Here is a 20,380-nt window from a genome sequence, read left to right as displayed (position 1 = left end):
GTGTCATCGCATTTTTTGCAATCTGTGTGCACCTTCTTATCTCTGCTTCACATCCGCCTTTTCCACTAATGGTAGATCCCAGATATACAAATTCATCCATTGTTTATAGGTTTTGGAGTATATTTGCTGCTGGTAGAAGGTTAGCCCGATTGATAACCATTAACTTGGTCTTATTCCTATTAATAAGGATGCCGCACTTGCGAATCTCTTCTTCTACCTGGTATAGCAGCTCTGTGAGTTCTCTTTCATCAGCAGCAATTAGTGTGGTGTCATCTTCAAATCCTAAGTTGTTTATTTTCTGGTCACCAATTGATATTCTACCTTGCCAATGATCTAGGACTCTATCCATATTATTATGTTTTCCATATTTATGAAATAACTTGTCGATTAACAATTTAAATATCTTGTTATTTTCATTAATAATGGGTTGCAAATTGTTTTATATAATATTACTAGCTGACCCGGCAAACGTTGTTCTGCCATATAAATTATTTCTAGTGAATATTTTGGTTGTTAAATAAAAAATAACGAATGTATCGTAAGTATGTGGGGATGGGATCTATGACAGAAAGAGGAATAGAGCGCTGTAGACGATGACCGCCGATAAAAACAAAAAAACATCAACCATTCATTTTCTCAATTCAAAATGAGTAATGATGTTCATAATGAATGAATTACCTGTGACAGGATCTCGTTGTTTAATGTTTATGCAATATCCGTCTTGTCCCTTCCAGAAAATTAGCGGATATTGGAGAGCGTCGTATGAACGGTGTGTGTCAGCGATGAACTCCAGATTATTGTTTCTTCTTCGAATCACGATTTCTCGCGTCGATGTGCGGTCGTCAATCATGATTCCAGCAATTTCGTCAACAACAGGCACATTAAATCGATGCACGTGCTCTCCAGCTGGTGTTTTATCAGTATTGATGACAATAGCGTGATTGTCACTTTGCAATTCGTGCATGTGTGCTTTGAAGAATTTCAATAATTCATTGTGCTCATTCAACAGGGCGTCCAGTTTGCCGACGATGCGCCTAGCATTAGGCGAATTGAGGCTATTGTAGCCGCAACATGCATCTACATGATTGATGTCCTCACCACCCATGAAGTAGATTTGTAAAAATTTATGTGGTTCGTTTGGCATTGGCAGCAATGAGCCTACTTTGTGGTATACTTGGCCTTTAATTTTGAACGTAGAATGGAATTGTTGACCATTTGCCGCAGTATTGTGAACTATTTCTGTTGCTCCGAATGAAGTCATTTGGAAGCATGAATCTGGAACTGTGCCGATGAGCAAGCCGTTCAATGGTTCTGGTGGTGTCTCAATTTCTGGTAGTTGTACTTTTCCTGATGCGCAACATATCCCGGCTGACTCATGTTTGAATTTGAGCGCATGACAATGGGGACATTCTTTGTCCATAGCACCAATCAGCACTTTCAGATGAGCGGAATATTCAATATCTGGCTCGTACTCGAATGCGAGACGAAGGAACGAAGCGGATGTAAATGTTCGATGTACTTGTTAGCGTTGTCGGTCATTTTCTCTGCGTGTGTTAACTACGAACCGGCGCGCTTGGCTCCGTTCCAATTGTCGTTGTTGATTTCGTTCAGCTCGTACCTCTTGTGATTGAGATGCACGCAATTGCGACATGCTTACACGCACATTTTTGTTATCTTGTTGGATTTGTTCGTCTGTTCTTTCTGCTCTACTATTTTGCATGTTTGTTGCTTTATTCGTTCGACGGCCCAAATGGCCCCCCTTGCGTCTTGCTGGCATTGTGACTTTGATACACGCACATAAAAATAGATAAATTAAAATAAATCGTACAAAATTTTGCACGCACTACGTTGTGATATGCCGAATGAAATGTCAAAATGATGGGACGCTTCTCTTGAATTCTTCTCGGACGTAGTGCCATCTGTCATTCAACAACATAAATAACAAGTAAAAGTTTGAAATACGAACGACGGTTAAATTTGTTCATACAAAAATAATAAAATCGCGATTTAAAATGGAAGGGTGGGGGTAGGAAAATGAAAATTTGGGGTTATAGGTATTTTTTTATGCCAAATAATAAAAAAATACAAAAAAAAATGTCAAAAAAATAAAAGAAAATAGAATATAGAGATACCCTAATCACCTAGCGGTATGAAATATACTTGTTGACCTATTCTCATACCTAACAAATATACATAAAATAATTCATAAAAATCGGTCGAGCCATTTCGGAGGAGTTCGACCACAAACATCGTGACACGAGATTTTTATATATATAGAGATAATTACTCCACATAACCATAATTTTATTTTAAGTGATTATTATGAATAAATTATTTATTTGAAATAACAAGTCATTCGTAAAGTCATAGTATACAAAACAAACATAATATTAATATATTCACTACTTCCCTATATATGTTATAAATTATTTCTCCTAAACAAAATAATGTACACACTCAACAGAGAGAATTTCCTGTCTAAGTATTTATTTAAAGGACTATGTTTCCTGAAGCTTGTTTTATCTCTAAACATGTCACAAAGACAAAGTTAAATTAATTTATTTCACTAAGTTGATATTGATTGGCATCTGTCGTTTTTAGACACAAGGTATTTGCTCTTTAGACAGCATGATATATTGTTGTCTCGTAAATATCTGTGAAAGTATTTTAGAGGTTATTGGTTTTAAAGTAATTCAACATATTGTCTCATGTTTTGAAAGTTTATAGATTGCAACATTTTTAATAAGGATACTTTACAAAGTTATTTATATCGTACATAACACAGTGAATTTCAAAAATGCTGTGAAACCAAGTTAAGTATAGCCACTTAATTTTAACCTTTTTTATTATTATTTATTTAAAACATTTTATGGACAATACAAATTAATTTCTACTCCCTTGTTGTTCGTTCCCTCGTGGCTGAAAATCATATCCACCTTGAAATTCGATTCGATATAAGCGACAAAGACTTTCCACCCTTCTCAATCCCCTGCTTCAGAGGCTTTATAGGGCAGTGTGAATCCTGCTTCCGGTTAGCTCCTTAACTTGGTCGGTCTAGTGTACCAAGACTCTTCCTCTGCTTCGCCTTCCCTGGAGGCTACCCAAAACCACCAGTCTCTTCAAGTTATCCGGCCCGCACCGAAGAATATGTACAAATTGATTCTATATGTTTACAATATTACAATAAAACTACACGCTGTAATTAAACCAGTTATATATAAGAAATAAAGAACTGTCTTAGAAATAATATAAAGAAAAACGCCAATGTGTGCCATGACCAGATTTGGCGATGCCATCTGGATGATCTGACAACTGAGCAATAGCCACCATAGACGCCGATAAAAATAAACTGACATGTGTTAAATTGTATATGTACGTGTTAAGATTAATATATTTTACAATATCTTAGAGATATTAATTTATTTCATAATTTGCGTATCCACTACGTTTGCAAACCAGTAGTTCTCTACGATTATTCCTAGTGGATACGTCCCCGTACTCCGAGCGTGTACAGTTCGCGAACCACAGAATGCGTTCCGAACGGTGTCGGTTTTTTTGCGAACACAAAGGCGAGTGCTGTGCGTTCGTGGACGCCAGCAAATTAGGTTCTAGTTCGTATAACAGAGTGTAAAAATTCGCATAAAATATCTCTAATGCCCACACAATTCTTGAGATTTTAGGTCCAATAGTAGAATAGCTTTATCTGTATTTTTGTGGATATCAGCTCGCCAAAAATATAGAGTCCTTTTATAATATTCTACAAAATAATGAATTTATATAAAAGCAGTAGGTATACCACTAATTTATTCAGATAATATGTTTGCTTAAGATTCAGATAAACACTGCATAGCACCAGCGGAGTGACCGTAATCTTTGCAGCATGCCTCCTTTTCAGCGGTTACAGGTTCGCGAAACGCTACTGCAGGCCTATTCTAACATCGAAAAAGAGCTCATTGTAGGTTATGTTGATATGTCTGACGTGTCAATACAAAATTCTTGTACTCAGCTCATTACCGACTAGATGGCGCTGATTTGGCATATTCGCTTATGTTCAGTCGTATCCACTTGGGTTCGGCAGTACAATAATATCCAAATTTGACTGACATGTCTACCAACCTAAATTTTACCGTATTACGAATTAGAGATAGCCGCCGCTAACCGTATAGTGTAAAGAATACCTTCCGTGTGAATTTGTAATAATGAAAATAACGGAAATAAGCTAAAGTGATAACCGTTAAGAATTGACCTGCTAGCTCGCGAACGTAGTGATTACCCGGCTTAAAGAGGGTGTAATTAATACTAAAATCATATAAGAAAATTTAAGTAGGTATGTATACCCACATTAACTACTTTAAAGAAAAAAAAATACTTAACTGACGGCTAAAATTATTAAACATGGAAACATGCTTTGCCTACTGATTCTCTAAATGCTGGTTGTCCAAATTCGAAAGAAAATAAAATAAATTGCGGGGCGCGGGTTTACACGTCATTCCCGAAGCGCTGTTTGCGGCCGACTGGAGTTTCTCGCGGCCGCGTTACTTTTGTGACTTTATTTTTCGTTACGCCTGTGCGATTTTTCGTAACGAATCCGCCCGGGAGGTCAAGACAAAAGCATGTATCCATGCTAAAATAATCTTGGTGTGCTCGTAAAGTTAATTTCGCTAAATTAAATATTATATTGATAGCAATAATTCATCGATTCCTAAATCAATGTAAAATTATTTCAACAAAGTAGCATTCGAATAAAAGAAACAATAAAAATCTAGACTGGTCGAACCCTTTCAATTGTGGATGTATATGATAACAGCCGTAATAATGGCGTAATATATTTTTGCGTATATTTGAATTTATTCAAATTTGTGGACCTTTTCCAGGTACCTATGTCCGAATATATCCTGTTTGCCAATATTAGATAACCTTGTTCGGTGAACGTGGGATCAATATTTAGAGTGCGGTTTATGCAGGTAGATACTGGCAGGTAAAAACTCACCGTACCTATGTGAGTATGTAGTCATTCTACTTATATTTTACAATCGCGTTATTATACGAATTATTACCAATGGACTATCTACATTATATTATTTTTTTAATTGTGTTAACTGTCAATTTTATTCATGGTAGAAATCACTTTTTTCGACATTTTCAACTAATATATAAGATAAAATACAACAGAGATTTAAAATAACCGAATTAACAAAAAAGACAAAACATTCATAAATACATTAAGTAGCCTATACATTAATATTAGGTACTCACAGTTAGTAATTAAAATGAATAAATATGTAAACAATTTTTCATTAGGCATAATTAACAGGACACTATTTTTTATATTATTCAGGATAAGCAAAAACCAAATAATGTAAATAAAATGGGAACTACACCGAATTTAACTTGGATCTATTTAGTAACAAATATAAATTTGATAAATAGTTCCCATTCATAACATAAAACACATAAATACGTTAGTTGGATTCTTCATATGTATCTCAAGGGTTCCATTACAAAACAGAACAGTGACAAAACAGAACATGACAAATCAGAACAGTGACAAAACAGAACAACAATAAATATAACTATGACCTTTCAGGAAAAATATAAATTTAATATTGAAATTGTCCTATCTCTATTATGTTGATAGATTTTTAATAGCATAGATTTTCAAAAGCCATAATAAATCAAATTATATACCTAATTTCGGCATTCCTAATCGCTAGAAAGCCTCAAATAAACGGGACTTTGCCAGCAAGCTTAGGATATCTCATCCTAATCAATATAATATGTTCAAAATGATTGGGTGACTAGGTACAACGAAATAATGACCTAACTTAACCTAAATAGATTCCACAAAAATGAATGCTTCATTTTTCCCCTGGCTGTTCTATTTTGTCACTGTTCTGTTTTGTCATGTTCTGTTTTGTCCGGCAATCGTGACAATATCTTTAAAATTTAATGTATTCGTAATACCTTTCCACCTATCCTTGATTTTCATCGTCTGCTAGTGATATGGCCAAAGAACTAGAAAATTATCTGGATATATATTTAGAAAGTCGGTCTTTCAATTTTATTTCGTCGAAAATGAAAATATCCATTATATTAACGTCCAAACTTTGGGTTAGTATATTAAAAATTATTGATACTCAAGTAGTTTTTCACTAAACGTTAGTTTATTGTTAAACGTAATGCCAAGATCCCTTACAGATGGATTTCACAAGAAAACTCTGCCATGCATTAAATATTGGAAAAAACAATAACCGTGAAGCTCTATAAGCTCGCTTTCAAAACCTAATTTAACAGCATAATACTGTATCTTAACTAATTTTTTTCGTCAACGAATAATTCACAAGATTTAAGAATGTAACATTCTTTATATTGAACAAACATAATTTTAAAATACTTATGAGAAAATAGTTATTCAATAGAAAACATCTCTTTTGAAAAAAATACGACACCCAGCAGGATCGAACCTGCGTCTCTCTGAATTCGCGCACACACGCAACGACGACCACAATGGTATAGGCATCTTATCTAATTGCGACAGCTTTTAACTAATGGCTCTTATAATAGTATCTGAAACGCTTTCTAAATTGAGTTACTAATGACAATCGACTTTTGTATTTTAAGTCAAAGAGGTATTAATTACTTTAATTAATATCACTCCAAGATTTGTTGTTGTAACTTACTTGACATTGCTAATATTTTTTTTTATTCAACCAATAATTCACAAGATTTATGAATGTAACATTCTTTATATTGAACATACATATTATTATACGAGAGACGCAGGTTCGTTTTCTGCTGGGTGTCGTATTTTTTTCTATTGGTTGTATATTATTTTCTCATAAGTGTTTTCAAATTATGTAATATGTTCAATAATGTATCTATTAATATCTGTCAATATGTGATGAATTTTTAAAACAATTCGAATATGTCATAAGAATTAAAGGAAATAATCTATAAATATGTCTTGCTTTAATAAGATGTTAAAATATGTATATTTATAATTTATTTTGGTCTCCATAGATAGACGAAATAAGCCTTCCGTAATGGGCACTTACTTACTCACCTCTAGTTAGTGAGAAAACTAGTCGTAATAGCGGCAAGCTGCGGGTGAGACGAGAACTGCCTCCAACCTTGCCTATTTGCGGCGAACGTGTGTAATGTTAAGTGGAAACCAAATTTGAAGGCAGCCGAGGCAGAATACCAATTTACTGAGACGCTGATTTTTAATGGGCCAACGTCTGGATGTATTAATTCCGTTTCTCTCTAATGTATCTACATTAAAACTACATACATATTCCAATATCATAATCGAACACAGACGTGTTTCACAAGAATTCAGTTCTGAATTTACGAAGAAAATCATTACCCTATATTTCTAAAATAAGGTTTACTTAAGGCTATACCTCAGTTGAGGCATGGTTTAAAAAGATAGTGGCTAGGCGATGCGCGGATTGTGGGTCGCGGGTGCAAATAACGCATGCCGAACGAAATATAATTTGTCATATAAATCCCACATGCGTCCATTTAATTTTCTGTTTATTGTTCTATTAGTAACAATAATAATATGTTCATTGACATGTTTTCTTTTTTTAAGTAAATGGGTAACGTTTTGAGTCATCTTTATACGATTTAAGAATTAATACCCCCGTCACCATCACGAAACAAATTTACGTATTTACACCTCGACGTTGCCAGCGAGTCCAAAATTTTGTCGCGCCTATAGTTGAAAATTATTTGCCGTTTCACTGATGTGAAGGTTCTTCTATGTACGTTGTGATTGTATTTATTTCCTATTTTTTCTAAATCATGTTTTCATCTTGAATCTATAATTTATAAAGTTTACTTTATGTAAAATAAATAAATTTGGATGTTTAATAATTTATCATGTACCATGTACCTAAAGTTCTTTTACGTTATCTATCGAAATTATTTTTAAATTATTCATGAATATTGACTTAAATTCTAATTGATTTATGTTTTGTACTATTTTGCACCATATAAAATATAAATGTACACTCAAATGGAATAGTACAAAACTTAAATGCTTTAGAATAAAAATTTAAATTCCATCAAGTCCTTTTAATCGATTGAATTAATATTATAAATATTGACTTCGGTAATTAATCTCTCATGTAAATTTTGAAAATACGATTATATTAGGAAAGATATTGATTTCAACTGTAGTTTTTGTGGCGACCGTAAAAACTAGTAATATAAAAATAAAATCACAATGCATATCACATCTGAACTGAAAAACAATAAATTAAGCCAATCAATAGTCTTTCGGCTCATTATACAGCGTAAACTTCTCATTAGAAAGAATACAAGCCTTTAAAATGGGGATTCCTTTAATGTTCGCTTATTCATCATAATATTATGTCTATATCAATGGCGTGTGATGTCTTTTGAGATCGGACATGCTTTCTAAAAGTATGTAGGCTGTAATCATAAGGAGTATTTTGATATATTTATATTATTTTTGTCATAATAGATATTCCTATTTCAAAATACATTACTTTTATAGAATATTCAATGATATATTATCAAAACAAATGAATGTAATGTTCCATAATCATAAATCATAAAAAGAATTAGTCAGAATTAGCGTCAAATTAATGTAACGAAACACCTTTATAAATATTTTTCCTGATGTCAGTAGCTTTAGCACTCATTGAACAGAATTCTTCGATAATTGTCATTAATAAAGAAGTTAATAATACGTCTTCCATTTAATCACATAGGATCTATAGGACATCATAATATTATGATAGTGTGTCATTCAAATTAATTCGGCGACCATACAAAAAATAATTAATAAATTTATTGGTACTCTCTAAGAGTCAGTGGCTTTCCACTGCGAGGGTTGTTTTCGGCACCCTGATGCCTAGTTATTATTAACCTATGCATATGATAAATCCGAATCTGAGAATAACAGAACAGATAAATACAATTCCGATAGACTATATCCTAATACACTATATTTTGTCGCAGGGTTTTGAATGTGTGAGTGTACTATGAAAATGAACCACACATTACTATAGACGTGCATTAGTGTGTATTGCAACCTTCAAATACACCAATTGCATAAAACGAGAGCAGTTGTTCTAACAACAATACAAGCATAATTTCACAAAATAATGCCAAAGACTAAAATTAAAAGCCATGAAACCTGAATAAAAGTTTAGTGTGATACCAGATGTTGCCAATAGTAATTAAATAGTTGAATCTTATATACTTAAATCTTTGAAAAGGTAATCTTGATATTTTTTCTAATGTTATATCTAATTATTCACTCACTTCACCTTGTCGCGTCACAGTATTGGGACATAGGGCAAGTACAAGGTCGCGCCACTTTCCTCGGCCCATCGTCAAATATTATGCCTCCCGTCATGCACGTAGATCACCTTTGTAGCATCGCTGCAGGATGAAGAAAGACCATCTACGGTAACGGATATATTGCTGGAGATTTTATCTAATGGAAGACCAAGTAATCCTAATAATAATTTTGTCATATATTATTCAATTGACATATCATAATATTTTTATTCACAGGAGCGTTATAATGTTCGTTGGAGATGGCATGAGCCTAGCAACAGTCACAGCAGCCAGAGAACTTCGCGCCCAAAGGATGCGAGCTGAAGGAGGAATGACAAGCGCAGCTGGTCATCTCGTCTGGGACCGGTTTCCAGCTGCAGCTTTGGCTCAGGTGAGAGAGAAAATTTTGTTTTTTTTCTATCATAATTTTATATAGTTAAAAGTTTATAATATTTAAATTCCATAATATCAAAGTGTATACGGCATGGATAAAAAATGAACCATTATTTTTAATACTACGAAACGAACCTGATATCTTTCACTATCATCATAAATTTTATTTTGATTCAACCCACAAGACTATCGTTTGCTGTTGACACTAATTTTCATGCTTTTGAAAGTATACTGAACTCCGTAATGAATGTACTTTTTTATACAAAAAAATCCATTTTATATATTATATTAACAACACTAAAATAACTGGAGAAGTTATTTTCATTATTTTAAAATCAAACGAAACTACAGCAATTTTCTTCTTTACTTATTATCTTATTAGAGAAAATATTACCTACTTGAAATATGCTGTGTACAATATATTATAGTACAAATAAAGTAGGTTCTATTTTTGTGCTTTTTATAAAAAGGATAGACGGGACAGCATTTCATTTTTATTAAGAGAGATGAAAAATAAATAAAAATAAGTTTTCCAATAATACACTTTTGAAAATTACTAGAGAGAAAAAGGAAGGAAATGATCATGTTCCATTATATTCTTTTTATCATTGTATTTATACACTATTTTTATAAAACTTAAATAATAATAAGTCACCGTCATAGATCAAAGGCGCTTGATCGAAATGTTCACCAATAAAACATAAAACATACAATGTATTTAGTTATCTATGTTTTTCCTCAAATAATGATGAAATGAGGGTACTAGCTGCAACATCTGCTTTTATGTTTTTTTAATAGCTTATGAAAGTTTATGTTCTTGACAAACAGATTATGACATAATAATAAACGCCTATTTAGTAAATATACATGCTTAAAAAACAATTTTCCTTATTAAAAAAAACGATATAATTATTATTGTTTCCCTATTTATTCTTGATAGAACAATATGTTATTAAACACTTTAAAATGTTTGTTTTATGTTTTCATTTTACTTATTTATAATACACTCAAAACGGTTAATAAGATATTTTCAATTGGTAACAGATATTTTGACAACATAACATTTATCCACTTTCAGTTTACACACAGTTTACAACAGTTTTACGGATTCTAAACATCATTTAATATAGATTAACCAAGATGAACCAATCACATACCAAGTCTAAACACTGGGCACAAACTACGATTTGCTTCTCAATCCCGCTTATTAACAAATGTTATTCTGAGGTGATACAACAAAGGTTGATATTGTCTATCTATAATTTATAATGGCTGATAGATGCTACCAACTCCCTAATTTATTTTTAATTTAAATTCTATTTTGTTCTAGATTTCATATTTAATACCCCCATATATTTTTAAGAAAGTAAGTTAACTATGTTTTGTGGTTGCTCTGGAATATTGCTTAAATAAAAAAAATTGTTTCTTTCTTTGTTACAGACATACAATTTGAATGCTCAAACCGGCGAGTCATCGGCATGTGCCACAGCATTGATGTGCGGAGTCAAAGCCAATTATGAAACTCTTGGTGTGGATGGAAGAGCCAAGTTTGAGAATTGCTCGTCATCATTTGGAGCTAGAGTGTCATCTATATTAGAGTGGGCACAACAAGCTGGTGAGTTTGAAAAAATGTCTTACGCTGAAACCATAAAATTTATGTGGCGTTGCCTGGAGTCAACTCAGATAATCACATAAAACACCAGAGCACTGTTTTTTGTAATTAAAAAAAAAGTATTGAACTCCCTTGAATGAGCGAGTGAGTCGATTTACATTTTTTAATATATAATATAATACATAGCTCACTATGAGAAGTACAGCTCCCTGATTGCTTTAAAAGATCTTGATGACAGAACTCACACTATTCATTGAAAAATGTAAGTTATGACCACTCAGTCAACTTTGTCAATGATTGTCACATGGTTTAAAGTGACTTTTACTATACAACTATTTTTGTTTATGTATATTAATGTCTTTAGAATCACTTGGTATATTTAAGTGAAAAATGGCAAAATTGCAGAATGTGAGTTATGATTCTAGGCGCATCAAATAAAATTCACTGATCAAATATAAAACAATCACGTATATATTACTTTTACATTCATCACATGTGAATTAATATTCAGAATGTTGCCTTAAATGAGTTTAAATATTCCGGTTAAAATTTTCTACTTTACTTATTCTTTTACCGAAAGTCAATGACCAAATTGCAACTGAGCCAACTGTAATCAGATTACTATCACTTGGAAAACTAAGATTTTTTTTTCCACCTATGCTTCTACTGTTAATCATATTTTTACCTAATAATGAGCTGCAATAAATCATATTTTTCATTCTGGAAATTCAGATTAAAGTATATAGATTTTATGGTAACTGTCAGTTGTCTTGACTTATGGTTTTTAAAACTTCCTGATCGTACGCCTATATAGCCACGTCTCAAAAGATTTCACTCTTCTGATGGCACGTTTTTTTATTCTCCAGGGTACTATTCATTATTGTAAGGAAAACACATTTCGTTTTGATGTAGTAAAATCTCCAATAATATTCGGAAAACACTACGCTAATCACAGATAACAGATAAGATAAGGAGAATATGTAGTAATATTTGCAATATTCGTAGGAATACTTAAAAGGCAAGTGGTAAATTAACAAGTCATTTATCAATTTCATATACTTGTCTATACAAAGGGACTAAATAATTGTTAACTTATTACAGGGTTTTAAACGGTTTCATATACCTTGAAACAAGGTCGTAGTGACTTAACTGACTGCGAGAAGGAAATAAGTAAACAATTGCAATTTCTAAAAATGCTATGAGCTGTCTCACTAATATATGAAAAACACCAGCTCACATAAACCACTAAAAAGAACTCATTGACATGCTGATATGTTAAGTCTTTTTATACGGTATTCAAATTTGAACTCGTAGCGAATAATATAATATAATATAAAGAGAATTGATACTTTAAAGATGTGATTGTAGAGTAGCACATTCTAGAGACGGCTATACACACAAATATAATATCCAGATTAGAAAAGTTTTTCATCAATAAACGTCTCTCGTCTACTTGAAAATGATGCGTTATTATTCGGAAGAGATTTAAGAAAGAAGGTCAAAAAAAAAAAGTCGTGTATCTCCCAGATGGAGCGACATGATTGAATCTACAAGATCAAGGTAGGATCCCACAGATGAAAAAATATCTTGGAAACGTTTCTTATTTTAGTGATAAATGTTATGTAATATGGCAAAATATAATATTATGAAAGGTCATTTAAAAAAATATATATTATTGTAAAAGCATTGTTAATAGTATGTTCGAAATATATAAATTAAATATGCCGTCTTCGTCGAAAGGCTAATAGAAATAGTATTAATAATAAAAGCACTCGTAAATCACCCAAGACCTTTTCAAGAGACAATAATAATTTATTCCTTTAATAAAATTAATATAAGAACTTATCTAGTACTCTTCTGTACACCGAAGGAGAAATTTTATAGCGCAAAAGCTTAAATGACAATACTACTTCAATTATTTTGTTTTTATTCTATTAACAAAAGCAATTCAAGGGAAAGTACATGGGTACTTGCTTTGTATAAAAAAGCTTCTAATTGACGTTGAAGGCGTTTTGAACTATTCCATAGGAATTATATTAGTGGCCATTTTTTTTTCTTTTATTATTTTTATGCTAGATGTATCTTTGATATGTATACAGTGCAGTGGCGCACCCAGGGGGGGCAGGGGGCCCTGGCATCACCCAAAATATGAAAATCATCAGAATGATTTTACACATTGAAATTGAAAACCAATAAACTATACCTTGGGCTTAGACAAATAACACGGCAAAAAAATGATTTGTAATTCTCCAGCACCCTTTTTAGAAATATTTCTTAGATTTTTATTTCTAACACAAAAATTTCGAAACATTAATGTCGGGTTTTTTAGAAACCCGTTCCCTAATGAACTGTCAAAAAATTCTCGGTGTCCACACGAATTCCAGAGTGGTGTAGGTCATGGCTGGGGAGAGCTGACAGGGCTCTAGCCTGGGGGCTCGGGCTGTGGGGGGCCTGTCGTGTCTGGTTGACCAGATAAGTGAGATAAATACACATCATTAATTAGCTTTAATAGTAAAAAAGTCGCCTGCGGCGCTATTATACTTCATGACCATGAACATTTTAAATTATATAATTGTCCAATATATTTTATGATTATTATGTGTCGATACTCGACAGCTCCATTATTAAAGTAGATGTATTGAAAATCGCCAATAATTTACTGTATAAGTACCCTCAATTTGAACTAAAACACAATTTGAAAAACGTTTATGTAGTGTTTCAGACTGCCTTTAATCTAAGCGGTGGATTGGGGCCCGTCAAATACCCTAGTCTGAGGGCCCGTTTCAGGATGTGGGGGCCATGGTGTAGGTACACCGAGTGCAATAGACAAAATACCGATAAACGAGATATTAGGCTGTGTTGTGTTGAGTAGGTTGTGTATAAGTTAAATGCAATAACACTTTTTTTTTGTCCATTTTCAATTAATATTTTGGAACCTCAATATTAAAAAACCAAAAATCTACGATAAACATTTGGCGAAAAGAACGACTACACCCACTAGACCCACTACAGTCGGTAGTGGTAAATCAAAAGAACATTTTTTTTCGGTGGAATTCGGCATAAATATTGTAGCTCTCTAGACCAGTGTTCCCCAAACTTTCGACATCTGTGTACCCCTTCTATAATTTTCGTAACACTGAGTACCCCACGTCAAAGAAAAATGCATATCAGTACTTTAATAACAATCAAAATATATTTACATTTTCCTTTTGTAGTACATAAACAAAATAATAATAAACGAAAAATAAAATTCATTCATAATAAAATATAAATAAAAGTTATATTATAATAAATAATGAGAAGGATGAAATTGTTTATGTTGAAACGACAGATCATCGTAATTTGGTTCCCTGGTTATTAATTTTTATCTGAGATGAGGTTCCACACCCAAAAGGCTGTTCATTTTTTTTTTGACTTAATGTCTACAGATGCTGAAAAAGCAGCTCCACATAGATATGAAGTTGGAAAAGGCAAGATGTATTTCAGGAATTTCTCTGTTAAAACTGGATGTTGCATTTGCAACGTAAATGATGTTTAAGTACACTCCTTATATTTATTTTGCAAGAATCCGTCTGAAGCTAATAATTCCAACAATTTCTCTTCTTCCGCATGCGATAAACCTTTTAGCATGGATGTTGTATTAATGCTTATTGCACCAGGTGTAGCCATAGCCCGGTGCAGCGCGTACCCCCACCAAACTCTTCCCGTACCCCAGGGGGTACGCGTACCACACTTTGGGAATCACTGCTCTATTAGCAGGTATTATTTGAGTAATGTTTTAGCATACTAGGTGCACATGTCCAGCATGGTCGCTTTTAGTCACTTCCAATCCGCCAGTCGCCGATGACACGCTCAACGGTTACCGCCACTATGCCTCCAATTTAATAAAAACTAGGAGAAACTGTACAAATATATCGCCGTGTATTCTGAAAATATGTAAAAATAATTATTTATGTAGAAGAAAAATGGCCTATGGGACTAATTTACATTCTCCTCCGTGCCCCCCCCCCCCTCAATATTAAATCCTGGGTGCGCCACTGCTACAGTGTTATCGATTAAAGTCTGTGACTATTTCTATACATCGTATTGTGCTACGTATCTTATATAGGAGATCGACCACTATCATGCTGCTATTCACTTTATCGAATGCTATCCGTAACTTGGATACATGATTAAATACTGACTAGTTAGCTAGAGTAGCCTTTCATTGATGCAATTTGAATAATTATATATATTAAAATAACCGACCCGTCTATGATGTGTGCGAACTAATTCTATTAAATACATCAACCAAAATTATTAAAATTGCATCAAAATATTTATTTATTTAAAAAAAGACACGTTGAGTACATAACAAATACTTAATTCAGGACGTTCACAACATGACATTTAGAATAAAAAGTACAAGTAAATCAAGAAAAAACAAGGTATAGAAAAAAAAACAATAATTCAGAAAAAATACAAATACGAAGGGTGGAGGTAGCTGTTAAAATCCGACGTATTTAGACTATGTAGTGTGCACTAAATTTTATCAGTCAAACGTATTTGTTTTCATTCAACTAAGACTACAACGTGTATATTATAGTGTTTATTTTATTTTTTTTAAATCAATTAAACCCAGCCTAACCCATGCCACCATAGATAATAGTCAAAAAATATTTGTTTACCTATAAAATATCTAAAATTATGCAACACCGTAGATAGTTTTAGATATTTTATGGATAGAAAAATATTTTTTATCGATTATGGTTTGGTTTATGCAGGGCTTAATGAAATTAAAAAAAATATCAAATACCATCAGTAATAATATGACGTATTCTTAATTTAAAGAAAACAAGTAAGTATAACTACAAAATTCATACTTATTCATCGGATCGCCCATTGCATACTTAAACTATTATGGTTTGGTTTAGGCAGGGTTTAATTTAATTTTAAAAACTAACCAGCACCATCTGCAAATTGTGTTATTAGTTCAATGAAAACAAATAAGTATGACTGACAAAGTTTAGTTTGCACTATTTATGTTGAATCGTAATAGCCCACCTCCATCCCTCATGTCTGATATATATATATATATATATAAATGTGTGTGGTTTTAATTACACTAGAAAAATATATAGTTAGCATACACTTAAAGTCACTTAAAAATAAATAACATTAAAATAAAAAAAAACTACAATATTGTTCATCTAAACTCACCTCTCGTAAGCGGAATAATATATGGTAATTGGTAATCCAAATAAATTTGACCTAATAAACCTTTCGTTCTTACAACCATTGGCATCACAAATAGTATGGTATCTCTACACATTTAATTGATAAGTAACAAATAACGGATGCTTGCAACTTCTTAGATATATAGTTATCATGGACACGATCAGATCAATATTAACAAGAATGTATTTATAGAATTTTCATTTACGCCACGAGTAAGTCAGGAAAAAATATACAGCAAAATAAAGATACCTCCTAACTTTTAAACTACAGTGTGTAAGCATGCCCAGGGGAGAGTCAGTTGGATAAAGCCACGGATAGTATCCATACAGCCTGATATAAAGAAGTCTCAAAAATTTCTTTTGAACCCTCTCCGTTGTAAGGTTATACTTCAACTGTTACCGGGTCCAAACAATAGACCCACCCTCAAGCTCACTTCTAACTAATGAATTATAAAGAAGTTTTAATACTGTAACATCCGAAAAGACCCGGAGAGTATACAAGACGGAAGATATGTAGCACCTTGTTACAGTAAGTACATATAGCCACTTAACGTCAGTTTGCCTATTCTCAAACAAAATTAAGTTTATTTATAAGATCTGCATAATTAAATATGTTTTGAATACGAATACAGTATTGCTCAACCATTTTTGCGTCATATAACGTACAGCACTTTCGTACTGATATCTTAATTCGTAAAAATCATTTTGGAATGGATGACAAATACTAGAAGTTAGGATTCCTTTAATACGAAATGAGTGGTAAACAACAACACATCATTTTCCCATGCGCAGTAGGATCTCACCAAATTCTATTTATTAATACGAATATTTTTTAAATAACCACTATGGCCTATTGCATAGAGCGGCCGTCTTTATAGAAATACAAATTCGTGGGTCGTGGACTGACATCTGGCTAAAAAAAAGATGTTTTTTCAGTGGGTATTAAATTTGATCTAGAATAAGGACCCAACTGGTTGGGCGAATGGTTAAAAACTATTCCTTGCAAAAGTTTTTACTTTTGTTCAAGGCCTATAAATAGGGATTGCAATACCGGTATTTCAAAACCAGTATTCCAGTATTTATAGCGGTTTTAAAAGTCCAAAATAGCCAAATTTTCGGTATTAAGAAAGCTCACTCGTTTATGTTTTTGACAATGAATTATAAGTGATGTGCTGATAAAATACAAATAATATATTGAGTGAATCCAACAGAGGTAAAAAATAATAAAACAAATTTCATTAAATATATTTATATAAGTAATTGTCGCGATGAATTATCATAATATCGAAATAGAAAACATCCGTGACAAAAATGTTGAATTATTCTATAAGCGTTGAATTTAAAAAGCTTTTCCTGCAGCCGGACTTATTTGCACTTGAACTTTTGAGGGCTTTAGTTAAAATTATCTATTCAAATTATTTGTAAAAAAATCACTAGTTCTACAATTATGATCAGTACCTACCTACAATTTTTTTAAATGTCAACATAATAAATGTAGGTTTTTGCTATAAAATAATATTTTAAGAAGATTTTAATAGCTATATTTATTGATAAGCACATACTTCTGGTTTTTTAATGTTTAAGAAATACCGGTATTAAATAATAAATATCGGTATTAAAATTTTCATTCGGTATTGCAATCCCAAAGGCCTATAAGCGTTACTTGGAATCGATCATTGTAATTTACTTCCATTTTTACAGCATAAATTGGGCACAAAGTAAACTATATTTAAAACGAATTTAACTTAAGGAGTAAGGCAATAATTTTTTTTATGGCACACTTCCCAGTCGCTCATGGTACACCAGTATGGTATCTCTGGTGTAGTACAAAAAATTTAATTTACATCTTAATCATATGACGCAATACTTTTAACAATATCTAGAAACTTTGATTGTTTCCAGGGCTGTACCAACCATATTATTCCGGCCCTGACACTCGAAGTCTATACTAATATATTACATAAAAGCTCTAAATTTGAGTACCTACCTACCTAGTGTAGAAGGGGAACAATACATTAGTGAAATATGTCAAGAAAAAGATTTCCACTCAGCTCTGAAAGCTCGTCATTGCTGTAAGGCTTTATTATTCTGTCTATCAAGGTAATGTACCTTGAAAGTAACACAACAAAAAACAGTTTAAGTTGAACGAAAAAAAAAATGAAAGTAATATACATACATTCTACCATATGGCAAAATGGTTTTCTATTTTAGAATATCTAAAATAAACAAATTTGAACAAGTATAAAGAAACTCACTTACAACGATTTTATACTTAAGAAGCGAAGTGAGTTAATTATTAAATGCAATACTCTCAGTAGAGTATTTGGGAAACGAATCAAAGCCATGAAAGTCTCGAAGAATTGTTGAAGAGTGTCTACCATTGAACACGCTCAACATACTGTAAACTATATATAGTACGGCGTACCTTAAACTGTATACTAAAATGCTTCGTATATTATGACTAAACTTGCAAAGACGGTGAAATGCAAAGAATAATAATTAAAATGTAATTTCAACGAGATCCTAAAAACTGTGGAAAATGATTTTATATTTGCTAAATTTTAGAATGTGGCATTGTAGTAATTGAAAAAATGACACGATTAAGAATAATTAAAGACAAATAACTTTGGTAAATTTCACTTTATCCTTTGTCTCGTGGTGATCACTAAAGTTCCAGATTTTCCTATAAAAACTCCTTCCATCTTGAGCAATCTTGCACCAATCTGGTGCATCAGTCATTATTAAGTGAGTCGCTAAGTTGGTAATATTGCTCCATTTTGAAGACGTCTGCCCTCGTGACCTGATTCCTTTGACTATACCAGTGATCAATTCCTTATCTGAGTTACTCAAAGTTGTCATATAATAGAAGAATACATCTCGTATATGTGGACGATTGACTTTTTTGATGTGAAGCTTTTTTATATAAATACATTTACGTGCATTGACGTTCATTGAATACAGAACATCTTCTGAAGATTCTCCAAATTCCCACATTTAATATAGGAATGTCATAATCATTTTAATATATTGAAATAAAACTATTTTTCTATATAAATAACTACCTATATGAAAGACGTAGTATTCGTGTTATATATTTAAATAAACAAGACATTTTTCAAAATTAATATAAATAGCAACATCCCTTTTAACGTAACTGTCGTGTATTGGTGATGTGACATTCAAATGCCAACTTAATCAATACTTATAATAATGTCGTTATATTGTAATAACCTAAATAGGTGACATGTGTTAGGTGACATTATGACATTTTGTTTTTAGAATATAATATCTTATATAAGTACTCAAAAGTTTACATTATATTATTTTACTTAATATTCTATTCATTTCCATATTTTTACTAATATTTTTTTGTACGTTTAAAATAATAAAATTAATAACATAAAAAAACTCTATTAAAGAACAAGTTCACTTAGTCTAAAAAACCACTTCATACCAACCGGCCGACAAATCATCGGTTGCATATCACGTAATACCAGAGTATTAAGAATAGGTAAGAGAATTGGTCAACCAATGAACAACCTTGATTACTTTACGAAATGTCAAAAACTATGTACCGCATAAAATCTACACAAATTACACCAACACGCATATTCTTTATATTAAATCAATTTATAAAATTACGTATATCATCAATAAAATTTTATCCGTTAAAAGTCTATGTAAAATCAGGCAACTTATAAAAGGATTCATTTTACGTTGACGATATGATTACTTCTAGCTGCTCGGACTCAGTTATCAAGACTAGAAACAGGTAACACTACTGCTTCCGGTTATACAAAACCGTCATTAGGCTCATATTGACTTATGGGTGGGAACGCAAGAA

The 20,380-nt window shown here is 32.3% G+C and overlaps 1 protein-coding gene across 1 annotated transcript in view; it reads left to right on the top strand.

The window, feature by feature from the left end:
- The window catches only part of LOC147074930 (alkaline phosphatase-like), a 97,169-nt gene that overhangs the window by 11,875 nt on the left and 64,914 nt on the right, over positions 1-20,380 (top strand). The window contains exons 3-4 of the mRNA XM_085942948.1: positions 9,553-9,706; positions 11,149-11,323. Of these exons, the coding sequence (XP_085799074.1) occupies positions 9,553-9,706; positions 11,149-11,323 (329 nt within the window). The remainder of the gene's footprint in view (positions 1-9,552; positions 9,707-11,148; positions 11,324-20,380) is intronic.

Source organism: Rhyacophila brunnea, unplaced genomic scaffold (genome assembly GCF_057557595.1).
Source record: "Rhyacophila brunnea isolate RB1 unplaced genomic scaffold, BYU_Rbru_1.0 scaffold_15, whole genome shotgun sequence".
NCBI classification, from domain to species: domain Eukaryota; kingdom Metazoa; phylum Arthropoda; class Insecta; order Trichoptera; family Rhyacophilidae; genus Rhyacophila; species Rhyacophila brunnea.
This window is presented reverse-complemented; position numbering and strand designations above follow the sequence as displayed.